This window comes from Pagrus pagrus, assembly GCF_965226575.1.
Source record: "Pagrus pagrus genome assembly, chromosome: 3".
NCBI classification, from domain to species: Eukaryota; Metazoa; Chordata; class Actinopteri; order Spariformes; family Sparidae; genus Pagrus; species Pagrus pagrus.
Window position 1 is genome coordinate 27002475 of NC_140187.1, and position 21436 is coordinate 27023910.

The 21436-nt window shown below is 42.6% G+C and overlaps 1 protein-coding gene across 4 annotated transcripts; it reads right to left on the bottom strand.

Annotated features, from left to right (window-relative positions):
• Positions 1-99: 99 nt before the first annotated feature.
• On the bottom strand, positions 100-21015 carry LOC311254498 (death-inducer obliterator 1-like). Of its 4 annotated transcripts, XM_084348286.1 has the most exons (18): positions 20883-21015; positions 19185-19279; positions 17034-17145; positions 15659-16748; positions 15005-15140; positions 14723-14899; positions 13890-14261; positions 11909-12128; positions 8460-9009; positions 8183-8342; positions 7894-8010; positions 7620-7781; positions 7173-7326; positions 6600-7086; positions 6216-6363; positions 6009-6098; positions 5715-5910; positions 100-4320 (listed from the first exon to the last, which is right to left on the bottom strand). In XM_084348286.1, the coding sequence occupies exons 3-18, from the start codon at positions 17113-17115 to the stop codon at positions 707-709; spliced, it is 7755 nt and encodes a 2584-aa protein (XP_084204412.1). In that variant the 5' UTR covers positions 17116-17145; positions 19185-19279; positions 20883-21015; the 3' UTR covers positions 100-706. The 4 variants fall into 4 exon arrangements, with proteins under 4 accessions (XP_084204412.1, XP_084204411.1, XP_084204410.1 ...); XM_084348285.1 differs by having other exon boundaries at positions 7668-7781; positions 14723-15140; positions 20883-21014; XM_084348284.1 differs by having other exon boundaries at positions 14723-15140; positions 20883-21014.
• Positions 21016-21436: the final 421 nt, after the last annotated feature.

Below are 21436 nucleotides of genomic sequence, written 5' to 3' on the forward strand. Positions count from 1 at the left end.
ACTCCTTACCAGACAGAATTAACTCTTCTATGCTGGTATTACTCAGCAACAATGTGGAAGCTAAGCTGTCTCATACCTAAAACAACAGAGACAAACACATGTCATCAAACAGGTTTAATTGGTTGAGCTGGGGGAAAAAAAAAAATCAGGACATTTCATTAACAACCATTAATGGGGTGCTGTAGATAGTTGGAGCCGTTACGTTCAAACCTGCTGGACATATAAACACACATATGCAGGTAAACAGTGTTGCCTTATCTTTCACGTTATCCATCTCAGATATATGGCTTTTAATTTCTCTACTTAGAAAAGTATGATTAAAAACATCAGTATATACAGAAATACATTCATATTTACATATTGCAAATGGTGTGTTAATGAGTTACATTATTGTTTGCTTAAAAAAAAGAAATGCTTTGACAGGTGAAAGGTACATGTAATAAGACTCCGTACCTACTTAATACATCTCGAACACAAGCAACTTAGATGGCCTTCAGTTTTTTGTTTTTCAAAGGTGATGAAACAAATTAGAAACTTTTAAGTGAAAAAAAAAACAATTACAAACATTGTCGAACTTTATTTCTAGTAGGAACAAAAACTGGAAATTCAATGAAATACTGTCCGTCTACATTTACAGTGATGTCTTCAACTGGTGAAAGATTTAAGTGTCTCTCAAAACTGTAATTTAGTGTCCATAAAACAGAGACTAAGACGTGCTCTTGTCATTTTCTGCAGTTTTATCACTCTCCTTGTGTGTATCATGTTTACTGTCCTTTTTCTCCTCTCTTTTTTCTCTGCTTTTGCTCCTGTCCCGACGATCCCTGTCTTTGTCCCTGTCCCTGTCTTTGTCTCTGTCCCTGTCCCTGTCCCGGTCTTTGTCTCTTTCTTTGTCTTTGTCTTTGTCTCTGTCTTTGTCTCTATCTCTCTCTCTATCTCTCTCCCTCTCTCTGTCTCTGTCCCTGCCCCGGTCTTTCCCACGGTCTCGGTCTCGGTCTCTGTCCCTGTCACGTTCCCTGCTTCGGGATCTGTCCCGTCTCTTGTCCCGCTCTCTATCACGGTCACGCTCTCGCTCTCGCTCTCGGTCACGGTCCCGGTTCCTCCCTCTGTCACGGTCACAGTCCCTCCTGTCAGAATCCCTGGGTCTTTCCCTTTCCCTGTCCCTCTCCCGGTCTCTCCTCTTGTCTGTGTCTTGATCCCTGTGTCGCTCTCCCTCCGTCTCCCTGTGCCTCTCACCCTCTCTCCCTCTGCTGCGGTCTCTTTCCCGGCTACGCTCCCGATCGCGGTCCCTTTCTCTGCCTCTATCCCATTCTCGCTCTCTGCTCCACCGCTTTACCTGGCCCCTGTCCCATGACGGCCTGCCAGCATGGGGGACTTCCCGCTCTCTTTCCCTCCGGCGGTCCTCAGACAGCTCCCTCGGCCTTTCCTCGGAAGGTTGTGAGGGACCAGGGGCAGGTTCTCGGTGTCCTCCCTCGAAACGACTGAAGCGATCTCCACTGCGGGGTTCTGAGTCCTCTCGGGTGGTGCTGCTTCTCCTCCTCATTTCAGGAGAGTGGCGGCGCCAGTGCTCATCCCTGTGCTGGTCTGGACTGTGGGCTCCCATGCGAGTCGGAGGACCTATGGGTGCCTCTGGAGGAGTTGGCAGTAACGGCCCGCTGTGTCGAACAGGTCGAGCCTCGTCAGAGTATTTATCCAAGCGGTACCGCTCCGATCCTCCAAAGTGGTGAGACGGGTGGGGTCTATTCTCATGAAGGAGAGGACCTCTGTGCTCATCAAAAGATCCTCTATGTGGTGGTGAGGAGTGTGGTCTTGAGCTCCCATATTGGTTATGTGTACTAAAGTGCTGTCCACTAATCTCGCCACTGGAAGGTTGTCCTCTTCTGTCCTCATACTGGTTAGGTGGAGGTCCTCGGTAAGCTGGACCTGGTGGGGTAGCCTGATTGTCTTTAAAAATATGGAGAGAGTTTGGATGCTGGTCCACATTTAGCTTAAAAGAGTTTGAATTGTCTTTATTATACTGTTCTGTGGGGCCTCGAGGTTGGTCTACCATCGAGGGTTGAGTCCCATGGTCACCATACTGAGATGGCGGGGGGCCCCTAGGCCCTGGGAAATGGGACGGAGGAGGGAGTCTGTTATCAAAGTGAGCGGGAGGCGGCCCTGTGAAAGGTGGAGGGGGACCTCTGTTTGCAGGGAAACTGAATGGTGGTGGAGGTCCAGCGAATCTAGGTGGAGGTAAACTGTTCTGTCCATCAAAAGCAGGAGGTGGGGGCATGCCTGGAGGGAGGCCTTGTTGTCCAAGTCGCTGTGGGGGAATGGAGGGATCAAATATTTGGGGAGCAGGGCCTCTCTGGGCCATTGGAGGGAATGGTGGTGGTGGTCCTCTGGGTGGCATGATATTCTGAGGTGGTGGTCCAGGGAGAGGCTGCTGCTGCGGTGGTGGCTGTGTGCCTGGCCACTGGTTCTGATAAGGAGAATATGCAGCTGGAGGTGGACCGTATTGCTGGCTGCTGTCACCCTGCATGGGGGGAGGACCACGTACAGGGGGAGGCACATGGATGGGTAGTGGGGGTCCCTGTATAGGAGGGGGGCCTGACATTGGAGGAAGACCCTGTATAGGTGGTGGCAAAGACATCGGCGGAGGCCTCATCATCAGGTTTTGACCCTGCATCAGATGTTGCGGGGGGAAGTTGGACGGTGGGGGAATGTCAGCTGCAGATCGGTACTTGCTGTCGAAGCCTGACGCTGACATATGATGCGGCATGTGATGGGACTGAGTGTCAACCATTGTTGTGCTCTGAGTGAGTACTGGGATTGTTGAAGTTATTGCGGATGTGTTTGTAGGTTCATTATAATAACCTGTGGTGGGTATATCTTGGCTATTCTCCTCATAGTCCTCAGCAGCTTTTAAAATACTGGCAGCATTTGGCCAAATACTGTACTTATCCATCTCTGTTTCCTCCTTGATTGGCTCAGCTTCCTCAGTTTTCACTTCTTTTTCATCCAAGTAGTTGACCTCCATATCAGGTTCCACCTCCTCTCCCAATAATGGAATTGACACCTCCGGCGTGACAGAGTCCATGAAGGGTAGCATCTCGCTTTTCACTTCCTCTTGAGGCGGTGATGTCTCTGGGCCTTGTGAGGAGTCTGGGAGTTCAGCTACATTAGACAGCTCAGGTTCTTGAGCCACAGGTTGTAAAGGAGTAGATTCGGGCAACAAAGAAGATGTCTCCTCCATCTCCTCAGGTTCATCAGACGGTTTCCTGACAGCCGCAGCCTGGCGAGGATCCCTGCTCTGTCGGGGATCTCTCCTCTGGTTGATCAAGGGAGCGACTGATGAAGACTTCACTAGTTCCTCAACCTTTTTGCCAAGCTGCAGCAGCTGAGTGTTGGCCAAGAGGGATTTGGTTGGTTGAGTTAAGAGTGTGTCTGGAAGTGTCAATGACGCAGCAGGTGTCACTGAAGATAACATTTGCTGTTCATCCTGTTTCTGGAATGTTTGATCACCAATCTGTTTAAGGCTCTCCAAGATCTTTTGTGGATCAGTTATAGGTTCAGTTGCAGCTTTAGTTTGACCAGGTACTAAAGTTTTGACATCGTCAAAGAGGGAGTCATCCTCGGGGTCATATGCCACATCATCACCTTCATTCGCAACCACCTCAGGCAACTTAGACACTTCAGGTTTGCTTACTACTTCAACAACAGGCTTCTTAGGCACATTATAACCCCTACTGGGGTCATACTCTTCTTCTGGATCATATGGTCGGTCATCTTCATCCTCCTCCACCTGTTTCTCTTTTGAACTCTGTGCAAACTGCCGCACAATGGGGTCTAGCATCGTAGCAGGTGGTATGGAGAGTTCCCCGCCCTGATCAGATGGCGAGTTGGAAGCTTCAGAGTCATGCTTTTTCTTTCTAAAAAGAGTGTTTAGGATGGTCTGAAGAGGAGAGGCAGTTGCTGCAGAGGAAGCAACAGAGGTGGATGAAGATGGAGAGTCCTTTCCAGTAGTAGTGGATATGGCTGGAGCTTTGACAGAGGACAAGAAGGAAAGGACTGAGGAGGGGGTCACAGTGCTGTTTGAGTTCTCAGAGGAGCTGGATGGGGGTGACCCTGGAGGAGTTGTGCTGAAAGTGATTTCATGACTCTGTCGTGTGGTTCTTTCTGCTTTGACCAAAGGAGATGGCTTTGGAAGGCCAGTGTCATCGGCATCTTTGGTTTGAATCTTTGACCGCTTTTCCTCAACTTCCGGTAGCAAAGCAGATCGCTTTCTGTCCTTCTGGCAGATCAGCAACCCCAGGAGGAGGTTGGGACGAGCTGGTTCAAGGCCTGCAAGATGGACAAAACAGAAGTCTTAGAAAGCATTCGCATACTTACAATTAGACAAAATAGACTTCCATTCTTTCTCCAAAACTGCGTAAACAAAAGGTCTGTTTGAGCCTCTCTGACAAATACATTACAGAAACACAGGTGAAATGAGAGCTTCCCCGATACACACAGAAAGAACCAGTAGCACTAAAGGGCTTTATTAGTTATAAAGCCAAAGTCTCATCAAGTTTAACGTGTATCGGGTTTTTTTTTTTACAACAAATGACAATGTAAATGACTGTGCAAGTTTCCTAGACTACAATTCAGCAATAAGCCATCAGGCATTTATTTGTTGAATTCAAAATCCAAAGCAAAAGTCTGACATTAGCAAATACGTGCCAGCTGCTGAGAGACACTTGTTATCAATAGGCATATGTAGGTAGGTGTTCGAGGTGATTTGTAGAGGTGCAGCCAAATTTAACAGACAAACTGAAATAATTAAAATCATTCTGAATCATTCGCTGGCAACATTAGACTCTATCATGGAATTGTCTAAAAACAAATGCGAGACAGATTGTAACAGATGGTTCACTATAATATTATTCTGCTTAATTAGTTCCTCTTAAAATTTCATTTGGGATCCCTACCAGCCAAGCCACAGAAACATCAGACTTATTCGACAGTGTGAAAATGTATATATCTGAAGCTACTCTCTTCATATACGGAAAAACCTCTTACATCCAATATTCTCTTGTTGAGGCACAATATGCAGTAAATCTACTGATGAGAAGGACAACCTCTGTACTTACCACAGCTGGGTAGTTATGAGTGTACTCTTAACAGTGTTGTATAATCAATGGTTGAAAAGTAGAGATCAAGTGCTGATTCTTCATTTAGTGGGACATGTTAAGAAAATTTTTGGTTCATTCCAGCTGTGCAGCACATTACCATATGCACACCAGTGCAGTGCAGTGGTATAAAATAAGTGACAAGTTACCTCACAGCAATTTATTGATTAAACAGATGTTCAGTTCTGTTTATGTAGGAGCCAAGTCTTAAGAAACAAAAGGCTGAAACTGGACTCAAATGGCACCAACCTGAGATTCAAACTTCCTTTATTAGAAATGAGTGATACAAAGTCAGATACACAGCAGTGAACACAGCAGCTGTTTTAAGCACAGAGGGGGTTTTCAAGGGCAGACTCAACAAGATGTGTGAGTGCCCCCTACAGTACAAACCCATGAATCAAACAAGCTCTCATTTCAACCTGGTTCCAAAAACAAAGGTTACACTAAATATACTCACCATATGTACAAAGACAAGAAACAACTAAATGTAACAGCAAAGACATTTAAATAAATACATTTACGTTTATGTCACCACCAAAGTATTTGTGTATCCCTTGAAATGCTTACCTGGCCCATCAAACGGTAAGAGTTTGGAGGGTAATGGGTCCTTTGAGCCGAGTGGGATGAGATAGAGATCTTTGATGCGACGGTTGTTGTTAGCCACCACACCGAATCGCTTCCTGCTGCTAAAGTAAGAGAAGAGAGAAACATATGCCACCTCCTCTTCCTCTGTGGCTGGATGGAAACGGATCAGACACAATTCCTGCAAACACAGAGAGATCAGACACCAGTGAATAAGTGATACAAGGCATTTAAATAAAAATGTTAAGGGTTTATACAAAAATTCTTCCCTGAACAAACCTTAGAAAGCGAAGTTTTAAGTTTCCCAACATAGTCCCAAACTGTGTTTGGAGATATACGTCCTCCAACATGAATGGTGTCTGGCAAATCCTGCACAACATTGACAACTTTAAGTATGACGCTTTTGCTTGTCCAAAGTATTTGCTTTCAATAATTAATGAGTTTAAAGTTAAGTATGAGCCTAATGACCACAGAAAAATGACTAACCTCCTTCAGATGTTCAAAGGACCCTGACACCAGATAAGCCTTGGTCACAAACTTTGCTACCCCCTGCATGTTGATGAGTCCTTTCCAAATCTTCTCTTGACCATGGAGGAAGATTGCCGTCTCACCCTCAGGAGGAGGCTCGGATGTACTGTAAAACCAAAACCATCTTTCTTTTAGAGAAAAGCCAAAACCCAAGTCTGAAGCCGAACTGTTTATCTTCTACAGGGCTTTTCTGAAACACTACAACAATGACGCTGCCTTATGAATCCTGTTTAGAAGAATTTTAGCACACAGTATACAAAATATCCTGCTAACAAATGTCAGTACACCAAAAAAACCTGCAAAGCCAGGAGGAGCTAAAAAAACTGTGGTGAGATTGAGCACCTTGTTTTTGATGGTTTGGACACAGCTACTGAAGGTGGTGGAGCTGGGGGCATCGGCAGTGGTGCCTTGGGTGCGACCTCCGCTGGAACAATGACAGGAGCTGGGAGTGGTTCTGCTAAGATGCTGATGGGTTTTTCTGGAGCGGTGTAGGTGACAGTCACACCGGCACTGTGCCTGGCCATGCGTGGGTCTCTGCGGGTGATGGTGACAGAGGACACGGCAGGGATGACAGGTGTGGGGGCCAAAGTTTGCATTATATTTAGGTCCTCCTGATGAAGCTGTGGCTGTGATTCTGGGACAGCTGGCTCCAGGTTAGACTGGTAGGATGGAGGGGTCGAGTGCTGGTAAGCTGTGGAGACCTGTGGTTGGCCAGCAGGAGGGACATCCCCGGACCTGGATGAATGCAACTCTTGTCTGGGCAGCTTTGTTTCAGGCTTTTTTGTCAGCTTGGCTTTCTTAGCTGCAGGCTCATCTTCCATCTTCTGACCTAGAGGGTGGAATTAAAAGACAATAATCAAGTTATCTGATGTTTAATCCACTGGATGAATATAACCTTCTCAGCCTCTTATTTACCGGTGCATATTTTACAGTTGAGGTCGAATAGATGAGTCCTATGTTCAGAAGTGGTGTCTTTGAGCATGCTACTGAAAATGTCTGGCATGCTGATGCCGCTGCTCCCCTCTACAGCAGAGGGCTGAGCTGAAACTGAAGGACAATCATCTTGGTCCTGTGGACACAGAGAAAAGCATCTCACCATCAAATCATTCACATAACACCTATAAATCTGGATTATTATGATGCACAATGTTGTAATTGGTGCAAGGTGGATGTAAAAGGGTTAAATGCCTAAAAAGAAGGAAGACAGACAAAGCTCCTGAAAAGGAAGAAATTGCATTGAAGAACAGGATATTTGGCAAGATATGTAAGCTGTATTTTCCAGTTTGTATACTAAGAATCCCATGAAAAGGTGAAAGAAAGAAAAGTGTGAAAGCTCAAGAAAGACAGCATGCCACCACTTACTGCAGCAGAGGCCATGCGAGCAGAGGAAGTGGTGGCAGATATACATACATCTGCATCTGATGTTGGTGGAGCATCCTCCATATCCATGCTATGTGAGCCAGAGTCATGTCTGTTGCCCAGTTTGGACTGCCCCGAATGGGCTCTTGAACTGGGAGACTGGGTCTGCAGGACACAACAAAATACACTGTAGCAATCTTATACATACTGCACAACAGTTTGTTTAACTACCAACTCTCCTGTGCTTGGTGGTTGGTGTAAGTGAAGCAGTATTTACCTCATGAGCATCTGGCTTCCTCCACTCAGAAATCTCTTTGGAAAGCAGCTCTTCAGCACTTAGTCTCACCAATCTGAAGGGGCTAACCTCACCACCCACCACCCTGTAGAACAAGCCCTGAGACAAACATACCTCACAGCATTAACATCTCAACTTGACCAACATCAAGTAAACTCAGAAAACAAAGACTTTTCAGGCTGTGGGAATTGCCTGTATATACACAACATTGTAAACACAACATGTGTACTTGACTATAAACATAAGAGCATGCATGTTTCCATTGACTCACTTTGTTTTTCGGATCTTTCAGGTTGAACATGAGGGACCTGTATTTGTTCTTGTACTTGCTGTCGGTGCTAAGGCAGAGGTTGAACATTTCCTTTTCAATTGCAACTGCCAGCCTTCCCACCTCACTCTCAGTCATATTCAGATCATCACTGTCGCTCACCCTGGTGTTAACAAACACAACAAACATTGGTGCTTGTCTAATGGTATTTAGCCAAACATTTACTGCAGGTATTTTAGTAATAACTTAGGTACTCTGAACAATGTTTTCTGGGGCTTACCTCTTATAGAGAATGTCTGTCAGCGAGCGGCGGATGTTCTGTCTCATCTGGTTGTTAGGTGGAGGTGGCATGGGAGACGCAGGGGGCACTGAAGCAGCTGGATGTGGAGGTCTCGAGGAGGAGTGACTGGAGGGAGCTGAAGAAACTGGAGATGATGGGACTCTGGAGGATGATTGACTGTGGGATGGCACATCCTTTTGTTGAGGCTGCTTCTTAGGAATAGTGAAGTTGGACTTGGTGACTCTCAGCGCTCCTGTGACATGGATTGGACCTGGAGGGTAGAGAGACTTGGTATGGACGGGAGATGGGCCTGGTTTCTTGGACTTTGCCCCAGATTTACTAGGGGGTGTCGGAGGTTTCTTGGACGCCTTTGAGCTTGTAGTCTGAGAGGAAGGCTTCTTGTCCTTTGGGGACACCTTGGCTGCTCTAGTCATCGGCGCCTTCTTGCTTCCTTTGACTGGTGTTGCAGATGCTGGGGGTGCCGGGGGAGGCGGGGCTGGTTCCTTCTCTTTCTGCTCTCTCTCACTCTGCTTCTCTTCTTTGGGGGGAGCTGGGAACAAGAACAAGATCAAACATTTTAAAATATGACGTCATTTACCATAAAAGCAGATGCAACATGTGGTGTGACAGTATTTTACTGACACTGCAAATAATGGAGTGTTCTGGTCTGTAATTTACAGACCACACCCACTAAAAAAGCAGCAAATTTGAAATCAGAAAGTGAAACATTGCAAAATGTATAATGCAGCCCTCCATCAATTGATCGAACAATAAATACCTTCACATCATTATTTGCCTGCACACACATTGAGCATTGTGTTAAACATTCTAAAGTAAACAACGTTGACAACTGGGCAGATGGAAAGCCCTTCTTTATTTGTGGCAGTGGAAAGCAGATACATTGAGCTGTTTGTGAAGGTCCATCTGAGAAAGAAGTATTTTCTTCTTTTCTTCTTCAACATTAATGGATGGCAATGATCTGTGAGAAGGGCATTCGGGTACCTCCTCAGTAGACAACTTAGCCCACGTGGGTCTGTACAGGAGAAAAGGCACTGATGCACTTCAGTCTTGCGCAAACTCTGTTAACTGTCAGCAGTTACTGAAGACTACAACTACCAGGTTCCTCTCATTTGATTGTGAGACCAGCAGCATCAATCAGTTTCTCACTAGCTAAGATGTTTAGCCCATCTTTTTCACTGCCTACTAAAGCATAAATGCTTCACTGCACTACGTGCATGGACTATGTGGATCAGAATAAAAGGAATGAAGAACAATGAAGTTAATACATTGCTCATTCTAATAAAATACATTTTGACATTCATTTATATCATTAACTCAGCTTCTAACTAACCACTGTCACCACAGCTAATGAGGCAATGAGTTCTAACCTCAGAAGTACCCAGCCAGGTCTTAATGATTCTGTCTTATGAATTAATTATGCAGGCAAACAAGAATACATTTCTTTAAGACTACTCTCTTCAAATATATATTTATATATGAAAGTATATCAACCAATAAGCACACGATTATATGGCAATACACTTCTCAAATCTCTTCAAACTGTCATCTGCAGATGCTAATGTGTAATCTAGTGCATCCAAGTTACTGCATGTAGTTCTAGTATAAGCATCAACCCCAATTTAACACACAAACTATACACCCTCTAAAATATAAACAATATTGTGTAAAGCAACAGTTCTGAGACCAAGATCAACCAGTCAATCATCTTCTGAAGATAGGCTGTCACACCAATCACAATATCGAGCAGCAAAATATAGGCTATGAAAGCCCAAATCAATGAGCCATAATTTCCTTCTTCTGTTAATCACACAACAATCATACTGATCTGACTTGAGAGGATGCATTAATTTCAGATTAACACTTGCCATCGTATCAATTAAGATAATTCTAGTGCCTTCAATGACCTCTTATAAAGGAAAGGTTAAATGTCCACATTTCATTGCACAAACGTTCCTCTAATATGTCATCAGGTGCAGAAATGTGTGTGAGAAACTCGAGCATGGGGCTCCCTCTTCTGAACCTCGTCTTCAGCTTCTTTCTTCTGCTGTAGCCAATCTGAACTTTACTGCAGTATCTCCAGTTGGTCTGGTCTCCATAGCAGAGCTGCTTCCTTCTCTGGTCTTCCACCATCTGGGGGCCTCTTGAGTGTCACGTCTCCACAGTGTGTGTAGATTTATCAGATGTATATGCTTGTTTAAGTTGAACTGGTCAGGATATCCTACAGCAAGCCAACACTGCTCACATAATCAATGGAGTCATCCTAAAATCTGTTAAATCACCTTTTATTTTAAAGCCAGTTTCCAACTGAAAAGTGAGGCATCATATTCAATATGAATCAAAAACTTTTAAAGAAGACCACAAAATTAATGGTAGAAAAAAATACACAAGGTCGTGCTTAACAGCTCAATATGAGCTATGTTAGCTTCAGTCCACATTAACATGGGGGAATTCTGAGACACCTACCTGCTGGAGAAAGGGAGGGGACAGATCTTTTTAATGGGTCCAACAGCTGAGGTGATGAACCCAGGAAGTGGAGAGACTTGAGCAGGTCATTTGATATCCCACGCACACAGACACACACACAAGCACCAGCCCATTCATCACATCCATACCTCTTCACGGTACAGCATTCTGGGGAGAGCTCTGGCTGAGATTACTGACAACCTCGTTTTTTATCTCTACCACATGTTCTTTTATAGGTTTTCATCAGCCCTGCAATTAAACTATGAGGTATTCAAAAGGGGTACTCCAGCACTTTAGTATTGCACCAAGAGGGACTGAAGAATCATATTCAAAATTAAATGGTCAATATTGTAACGGCAGAAAGCTAAACCATCCTCATTTTTAGACCATAGCATAGACCTCGCTGAATACTACATTACCCATAATGCACAAGTATCATTTTTAGACCTTTCCTGTCCGGTAAATGCAGACATCTTTCAAACTCCTGCCTTCAGGCTTTCTGTTGGGAATTTAAGCTGATACGCCTGGTGAAATCATCAGGATGAGGTTTTTCAGGCTTTGCAAAGCTCTTCCAGAGCAACAGCAGACTTTAAATTATTGTATTCATTGGTACCCCCCACCTTGATTTATAAAGCAATCTTGAGTGCAATCTGTGGAGTGCCCCTTTTAAAATAAATACATTCTGATTATTGAATACTTACCAACAGCCACAAATATTACTTACCTTCTCCACAGGTGCGAACATTTCATTAAGTAATCAAACCCTTACATTATAAAAATCACAACACTTTGCAGATCATTGTGAAGTCTAACATGCAGCCGAGTTCATCTCCAGAGCTCTCATGTTCATCCACAAATGAACGGATCATTTCTAAATCATGTTCGCGTGACAGGAACCACACTTATGGAAGAAAAACAACAATGTGGTTTCAACAACAGCCTGAGACCTTCAAAGAGATACATACACTTTTTGTTTAACACTGTTGGTGATATGGGTGTAGTCTTTTCTGGTGTTACTGCAATGTAATTATGGTCGCTGGACCAGGATGCAGTGGCCGGCGGGGGCGGGTGTTCCTCGCTATGCTCATCTTCGTCGTCCTCGTCTGGATCAGGACTGTAGTCTTCCTCGCTGTCCGACTCCTCCCGGGTCCTCTTCTGCGACTTCTTCCCACTAGCACCGCCCCTCTGGGTGGACAGGAACAAACACACATTCAGACGTTTTAGTGACAGCACTCAGCGAGCATTGTTTGATTAAACTTGAATCAATATACAGTTTGACTTGAGCTATGCTGGCTTTTTAAAATAAATTAACCCTTTGAAGTACCACCAAACGCAGTAAAATCTGTCATTGATCAACAAAACTCTTACAGTCTTTGGTCTGCCTTCTTTTCTTTTTTTTCCCCCCTCTTTCTGACCACTGTAGTCACTGTGTTTATTGAACAATTCAGACTAAATTAAAAGCATCTCTGCATAGACCAGGCTCTGGCTGGCAGCCATTTTTACATTGTTCTGCATGAAGAATCTAAGCTTCTGTAAACCTTGACATACTTTTAGAAAATTGTGCACTGTGTACTCAATTATTCTTGGCAGGTCTTAACTAGTGAGCCAAAAAGTTCTTCAAAAGGGGGCCGTGTACATTACAAGGCAAGTTCAACATTGTCAGGCTCTCTTCAAGAAGTAGTAGACATTAAGTTCAAACCCTATAAAGATCGTTTCCCTGAAAATACTTATTATCTGAAATGATTGTATGATTATAATGCATGTAGGGTAAGGCATGCAGCTTTAGGGTTCATTACTGTTTACTCGCTCCACCAGCAGTTGACGTTTCAATCTCACAAAAGTCCGTCAGAATAATGAGATCACAATACAGCCATGAAAGCACATGAAACAGGCAGGGTTTGCCAATCAGTTCTAACAGCAACATATGACAAGAGGAGTATTTAACACAAGAGCAGGACTGCTCACTCCTGTGGGGAATTTTCTTTGTTGCAGAGGCAAAATTAGGTTAATATGAGGCTAATAAAAGATGCAGAACGAATGCACAAAATTAAACCATACAAAACAGTTATCACAGTACAAGCAAGAATACGGCCCATGCTGTTACATATTGTTGATATTTCAAGCCTATACCTCAAGAGTTATTTCCCCCCGTCATGTCACTAATAACTATAACTTTAAATGTGAATGACACAGGGCATTATAAATGCAATTGGGGCCTTATTGGGCTAATTTCATATCACAACAGAGTCTGTGTTAAGACCAAAATATGGCTCCTAACCCACTACATTTGCTTCTTTAAACAGGCACTTATACACCAAGACGTTCTGAAATCAGAAAGGAGCAGCTATACCAATTGTTAAGCATTTCCACTTCCAAGAAGGATTTTAGAGGAACAGCAAAGTTTTTGAACCAATTTAATCATGCACAGATTTGACTTTGTGACATTATCAAAATGTAGTTGCAGTAAAAAGAGATTTGTTTTAATACTGCCATGACAAATCACAAAATGGGAATTTTTAAAAATTATTTTGAATTCCCAATATGAATTTGTGTGCGATCATATTTGGTAATGATTGTTGAATAGACATGAATGCGAGTTTTCTGTCATGCCAATTACCAGTGAAATAAAACTTTCCAGGTCACATCCCTGCAGCTACGTATGCACTCTTATATAGAAGCATGTCGGTTACCAGGTTCTGATTAAAGCTGTTTAGAGACAGGGCATAAAAAAGTAACATCAGACCCATGGATTCAATGCCCCAAAACGCTAAATAGAAGCTATACATTCAGCAAACAAGACAGCGCACTTCAAGAAATACATTCTCAAATGTGACACTAACAACTTCTAAGAAAATGCTTTCCACAACCCAACACAGCTTTTCTCATGAGACAAAGGGCCTCAACATTTTTGCTTTAAGGACAGGTAAAGGCTATGGTCCGAGTTACCTTTGGTGTAGACTTGGTTTTCGGAGCCTTGGCCTTTTCCTTCTGCTTGGGCTCTTTGACATCAGTGATAGACTTCATGGCTGCAGCAGCATGTCTCAGGATACAGTCGTTGCCACAGTACACAGAGTCTGGCTGGGCGTTATTATCACAGCCAGGCCCGATACACTTGGGAAGGGAAGACTCGTCCTCAGCCTTCTGCACGGCATTCTCCTCAGGCACCTCTGCTGTTGGTGTTGTTTTAACCTCCACATTTGACGCCACTTTCTGCTCTGCGTCTTTTGGTGCCTTCTGCTCTGCTGCAGGTGCTGCCTTCTTTCCCACAGTCGGGGCCGATAGCTGGGCTGCTTTTGGTTGGGCTGGCTGCTGTATAGTCTGCTCCAAGTCAATACACAATGAAATTAACCACTAATGATGAGTAATGCCCTTTTATGTAGTGTTTTCACAACACCAGCTTTCTGAATTTACTGCTCATTCTATTGATAGCAACAGTGATTTTAATAATATATGTACTAAATTTAGCAAAACAGTTGTTAGTTCAAGCTGTGGCAGTCTACATAATGCAGTGTATTTCCGCATTGTCCACATAAAGATTCACAATCTGGAGCCTCTACTTTTTGGGTCCTAATCTGGATTCTCTAAAGACAGGAATAACACCCATGCCAACTCATAAGACAGTAACAGTTAGAGTGTCATGGGGAACTTCAATGTAGATTATCAGATCAAAACTTGTCATGCACTATGAAGCATTGAACACAACAGAAAAACTCAGACAATGATTTAATAGCTGAACTCATAATAACACAGTCATTGAAAGCCTTTAAGTTTTAACCTACCGGCTGAAAGATCTTTATCTTCTTTTTCCCAGTTGGATTAGTAGCTTTCTCGATCCTGCCTTTGATGCCCAGGTCCTCTGCTCCCTTCTCCTCAGTTCCAGCAGACATGGAGGACAGAGGTGCTGCTAAAGCCTGGACAGCTGACTGACTGGGGTCAACTCCAATGGTATTGGTTATCTGAACAGTTGCAGCAGAAAGAGCAGGAGTACAAGTCGAGACTTCAGCTTTTAGCTTCCCGATCTCTGTGCCGGGATAGAGGATAGATGTGGCCGGTCTAAGCACCTGGTTTTTCTTAGCTGTGCAATTTGGGCAGATGTAGTCTTCGCCATTTCTCTCCATCAGGCGCCCCCGGGCCTCAGTGATGCCCACACAGTCTCCATGGAACCACTCCTCACAGCGGTCGCAGCAGATCATGAACCTGGTAAGGACAGAATATTTACAGTGCCACCTTTCTTCAAAGTAAGGCTTTGAACTCTAGCCTGTGTTGCCTGTGACAACACATTGATAAATCAATTAGCCAATCAGAAGAAAATCAATTAGCAACTGTTTTGAAAATGTATTAATCGTTTCAGTCATTTTTCAAGTAAAAAAAATGTCAAACATTTGCTGGTGCCCGCTTCTTAAAAGGTGAGAATTTGCTGCTTGTTTCTATCATTTATGGAGTCTGTGGGTTTTGGAATTTTGGTTGGACAAAAGAAGTAATGTGAAGACATCACTTTGGGCTATTCGTTATTGTAAGGAGCATTTTTCACAATTTCTTTGACATTTTTAAGACTAAATCATTGATCAATAATGAAAATAATCAGTAGTTGCAGCCATTAAATGCGCTATGTTCATTGAAGTGTACAATGTATTTCATTGTTAACACGTTAAACAGTCACTGCAGGCACTGTGATCATAATAAAACCAATAATGAATAAAAGGAGAACAATATACCTTTTGTTGTGTTTCTGTCGACAGATGCAGTAAAGTGCATTGGGGTCATAACCTCCATCTTCTGATGAAGACGATGATGAAGACGAAGACGTTGAGGAGTCATCCTCATCATCATCCTCCTCCTCCTCTTCCTCATCCTCCTCCTCACCATCATTGTCCTCTTGTGTCTGGGGCTGCTGTGTCTTTCCAGAAGCTTGGGTAGCTCTGGCCAAGGTCTCCCTCTTGACGGGAGCAGGAGTTTTAACAGTGGGAGTGTTCTTATTAGCTGCCCTCTTTTTATTTATGTAAGTTCTTATTGGTCCACGCTTTACTGATATAGCTGCAGACTCATCTGTGTCATCGTCCTCAGTCTCTTCATCAGTCTCTTCCTTCGTTTCCACTTTGTCATTTTCATCTCCATGTTCGTTCTTCTGCTCAACGGCCCCCGTGTTTTTCTCAGAGTTTGGCTCTGGCTGAGGTTGTACGGTATTAGTGCTCTCTACATCTTCAGGCTTGGGATAACTATTTTCATCCTTTTTCTCCAGTAACTGGTCCTTATCGGCAGGATCTCTGCCATCCTCCTCATTCTCAGAGCTTCCCTCATCTTTGACTGACACTCTACCGGCTCCTCGTGCCTGCCTACCACCTCGTGTTCTCCGTTGCGTTGGCTTCCTTGCGACACTTCTGGTTCTTCTCTCAGGGGACTCTACCTTGTCCTCTACAGTCTTGGTGTCAGCATTACCATCAAAGCTGGCCTCTGAGGCAGTCTCTGCATCGGTTGGAGTTTGGGAGGGAGGATCCCCACTTTCCAGGCTGGGAGGGGCACTCTTTCTTGAACCTCTTTTGGCAGTCAAGAGGAATTCCTCTAGTTTGTCGGTGCGCTTAGACTGCCTGCCGCTGCGACGTACAGGACAGCGGTTTTCAGGACTGTCGGTTGCTGCCTCTACTGGCATCTCTCTCTTTGCAACGGTGGACCGTCGGAAACCCCAAGTCTTCTTCACTTCACTGTAGGCCTTGGAAGATTTATCTGGCTCCTCTAGTGTCTCTTTTGCCACATTTTCGTTTTCAGTGTCAAACTGTTCCTTCTGCTCACTATCCCCTTCTCCAAAACCTGTCAACAGACGATCAAAGATGGCTGTTTGCAAAAAATAACAGCATGCAATCCCCAAAATGCAAAATAACACCATAGCAAAGAAACCGCTGATTATTTTGTGATTAAGCATACACATCAAATTATTTCGAAAATGATTGCTTGATTTGGATATGACCCTTACTTACCCTACATTTTTAGCAAAATTTAAAATCATTCGAAGATCATAGAATTGACACCACCATTAGTATTACTACAAGGTCCCCACCCCTTTATTAAAAGGGAAAAGAAGCTCATCCAAGGTACCTTGAGAGAAGCTATCCATACAGTCCTGGCTCTGCTCTGGCACACGAGTTAGACAGAGCTCAGGCCTCTCATTCTTCTCCATAGATGATGGAGTCAACCACTACTTTCAAAACTACAGAAGAGCAAAAGAGACCAGCTGTGAGTCACTCTTTACAGTTCATTATATGACAGATACTGCACTTTTATTTAGTAGGCAGTGCTGGGTATGCTCCAGGTCTTAAAAATATAAATATACTCTTTTCTATTACATTCTTGCTCCAAATACTGTGACAAATATGAAAAGTATTTGCACCATGCAGTGCTAATTCAACAAATCTTTTGTAATGGCAGCTGTACGCAGAGTATGCAATAACATCACTGTAGCATATGATAGCACTGCCATCACTGAGTAGTTAACAACCTCATTATGGCTGCTATGAATGGGGAGAGATACAATAGAGGCCCTAAGAGGATGAACATAAACACATATCTTCAAAACATTAAGGCCATTAGTATTAACATTAATACATACAATTGATACACATCCTTGACAGTTAGTGCTCTGTGAACTAGAGTTACTCTGGTCAGGAGGAAGACTGAACAGACACAGTGAACAATGCTGAGGTTGTTCAACCTTTATGCCAAAGAGCAGAAGTTGATAATTACACAGCCTTTTAGCGTTTGTACTTATGTCTCAAGCTATGAGAATACTTTGTAAATGTTCATATTTGCTATAATTATTATATCCAAAGTGAAAGGTTTGTGATTTTATATTTTATTGGAAACAACCTTGAGCTAAATGTGAATTTGCCTACCTTTAGCACGTATATTATAATACGTATATTGAGTATTTGTGGCAGTTGGCTTACTTTTTTCATTCTGCTGTATATTGAATTTGGTCACTTTTTTAAAAATGTGTCTGTCAGAAAAAACATTCATTCTTGTGAGTGAGAGGTTGCAGTTGTGAGCTGAAGGAATCTTGATTTTTAACTTTTATCTGTGACTTGTTTTTGCGATTTTTGATACAAAACTGCCTCTGACCTCTCAGAAATCTGTATTAAATGCCCTAACAAACCTCTTATTCAGGACCTCTGATGTACGGAGTCCTGAAATATTAAAATGTGATACACCTAAAAAAATTCAACATACAGTCTTATAGAATATACATGCACCAAAGCCAATCCAACACATGTACAAGTTCCTCTGAAATAACTATGTGATACAATTTAGAGTTAGCTTATATATTGTATTGGTGCATGTCGGTAAATTACAAAAAACTGCCGTACAGACGTGTAACATTAGGGATTAACAAGAGTTCATTTATTGTCTATATCACATAGGTTGTCTACCATACAGCACTGACAAGTTGATTTTAAAACTGTAAAATGTCCCACTCAGGTCGAATCTTGGTCACAATGATTTATTTTTTTAATCTAATACACACACAGGAATACACATTAAGATTGCTGTTTATGTTGTGGGTGCTGAAAAATTATTATCAGCAGCAGACTCATTATCAGATTTTTTTAAAACTCCAAAATTTCAAATCTGCTTAAAAAATCCAGTATTGGTTGGGTTTGGGCAAGTTTCCTACCACATATACATGCTGTATGTGTGTGTCAAGACACAGGAGAGTAAACCTCATCTCATTACGCCCTTGATCTCATTCATTCTGTTTGTGGGTCAGGTCTGACAAAACATTCAGATGTTAAGCCTGCTGCAGTCTATAAAATATGGGCCTAATTTTTTTCATGGTCACATCACATGCATACATTCTAAAGTCTAATCCTGCAATTTAAGGTTGAATAATATTGAAAAATGTCTACTTTTGTAGAAAATTACAATTAAATTCTTACATGTTTTCACCTAAAATTGATAATGATAATGTTTGCTGTTTGAATAATTTGGAATTTAAGTTATAGTTTGAAAGTTGGGATTAGAACAACAAAAACAATGTTTAATAGCCTAGCCATTTCAGGCATTCACACATCTACAACAAAATGTATTATGGGCCAACACATTATGAAAATTGTTCACATTGGTCCATATTGAATTTTTTAGTTTTACTGCAAATGAGAACTAAGGAAACTGTACTTCAAACAAGATTCTGCCAGGACAAACTTGAAAATCTTTGACTTAAGAGCACATAATGAAAATAACTCATGTCTGTACCTGCAGGTCAGCAGAAATGGGAAACAGATTGCGTCTTCAAAGACAACAAAGGCTTCATAGCAGGTAATACAGGCCTTGGTGCAAGGATAAAGGATCTGCCAGAGAGAGGAAAACACAAGTTAGGGTCAAAGTGCTCCTTACTTCACAGTGGCTAGGATGCAACAACAGTGAGGGTTAGAGTTCGGAGGTCTTGTTTTGGATCATTAAAAAAATAGGTTCATATTTATTGACTGGAAATGCAAGATGTCGACTAACTGGAATACTGCTCGATTGAAATCTGAACATTTTTCCATTAAAAAAAAATACACAGAACAAAAGTGACTTTAGACTCAATGATTTTAATGGACCACAATGATGACTTTGCAGACTTAATTAAAGTAACTGCAAATGAATAAAAGAACAAAATATGGATGGGCACACAGGAGGTAGCTTTTTGCAATTTGTTGACAATTCACAGTACAAACCCTGAGTGAATCATTTAAATTATGCAATAGTTGAATGCATTTGTAAAAAAAAATAAATAAATAAATAACGCCCTAAATTAATCCATATTAATTCTGCTTGCAATCTAGGTATTGATGAGCCTTGCACACTGCACCGTCAACACATGAAATAAACCCACTGAAAGGGGTTAAACAGGATCCCTCCAATGGTGCGCGTGTAGTCACGACACCGTGCCACGTGAATGTAGAGTGGGAACTGTTGCTATGAAAGGTGGGAGGGGCCCGTAACGAAGATCAAATGTAACACCAGCGTATGACATATCCAGATCAAGCAATTAAATAAATTTCCTGACATGTAACGTGAAAGATTCAGTTCTATTACATGTTTAGTGATGCTGTATTTGTAATACATGTACTGATGTTCAGTAGTGGCTGCCCGACACCGAAAGAGGGAAACTGCACAGGGCCTATTCACAATGATACAACTCTAAAATCCAAATCACAACCATGCATCGTTATCAGATTTACATTAGCAAACGTGACCTATAAATGTGCATGAAATACGTTGGAATACATTAGAGAAACCGGACAACAAACAACGATAACAGACTAGGATTTTTCCTTTAACACACCCGACACCAATGATGGCCGCAAAGCCAACATCCTGCCAAACCACCAACTGAACAGCTACTGTTAGCTAACGTAATCCACAGAAGAACAAATTGTGTTGCATTACCGGGCGCGGGCTGCACTTGGCATATCCTTGCACCGGTAACCACACATTTGCATTTATCTTCTTTCTTTATATAATTCAGGTCTATTAGCGTTGCGTTTAACAACGAGGGGCTGAGTTTTTACGAAACATGCACTTGTAGCTAGCAAGCCCAGCTAGCGCTATTAGCCACCACGAGTACTGGCAAGCTAAAGACAACCTCAACCTGTAGATATTATTGAGATAAACCCCAACCCTTTACCACATAGCTACCAAAAAGCGAACTATGAGAGGCAATCATTGTATAGCAATAGTCAAATCTAACTGATCAATGTGAATGATCACTCAGATATAATCGCGTAGTTTGTAGTCAAGTTAACGTTACAGCTAACGTCCTGCGCAACATGTTCAACATCGCCTCGAATTCCTGGAGCAGGACAACCCTTGTATAGGACAAAAGCTGAGACAGGGAAGCATCCCACAAAAATTAAACTCGACACTAACGTTACTGAAATATTAAGTTGATACATTCTACCCACTTACATGCTAGAAATACCGATGGCATGCCCTCGCTCTTCGGTCAATCCTCCATTTTCCATTCCCGCTGGAGCTAACTGACTGCGGCAGATGGCTGACGGTTTAGAATACGCTCGCTGCGTCTACAGCGCCCCCACTGGCCAGGAGGAGGTTGTTCAACTTGTATGCCAAAGAGGAGAAGTTGATAAATACACAGCCTTTTAGCGTTTGTAGTTATGTCTCAAGCTATGAGGATACTTTGGATATAATAATTATAGCAAATATGAACATTTACAAAGTGCAAAGTTTGTGATTTTATATTTTATTGGAAACAACCTTGAGCTAAATGTGAATTTGCCTACCTTTAGCAGACAATACGTATATTGAGTATTTGTGGCAGTTGGCTTACTTTTTTCATTCTGCCGTATATTGAATTTGGTCACTTTTTTGAAAATGTGTCCGTCAGATAAACTTTCATTCTTGTGAGTGAGAGGTTGCAGTTGTGAGCTAAAGGAATCTTGATTTTTGACTTTTATCTGTGACTTGTTTTTGCGATTTTTGATACAAAACTGCCTCTGACC

Bases quoted from the DNA above. Each gene is read 5' to 3' on its own strand.
- LOC311254498 (XM_084348284.1), bottom strand. From the start codon at position 17,115: ATGGAGAAGAATGAGAGGCCTGAGCTCTGTCTAACTCGTGTGCCAGAG. The intron at 6,099-6,215 runs GTTAGTCATTTT...AATGTTGTGCAG, and splicing joins CCTTTGAACATCTGAAGGAG to GATTTGCCAGACACCATTCA. The intron at 4,321-5,714 runs GTAAGCATTTCA...TCCATCTTGCAG, and splicing joins CTTACCGTTTGATGGGCCAG to GCCTTGAACCAGCTCGTCCC.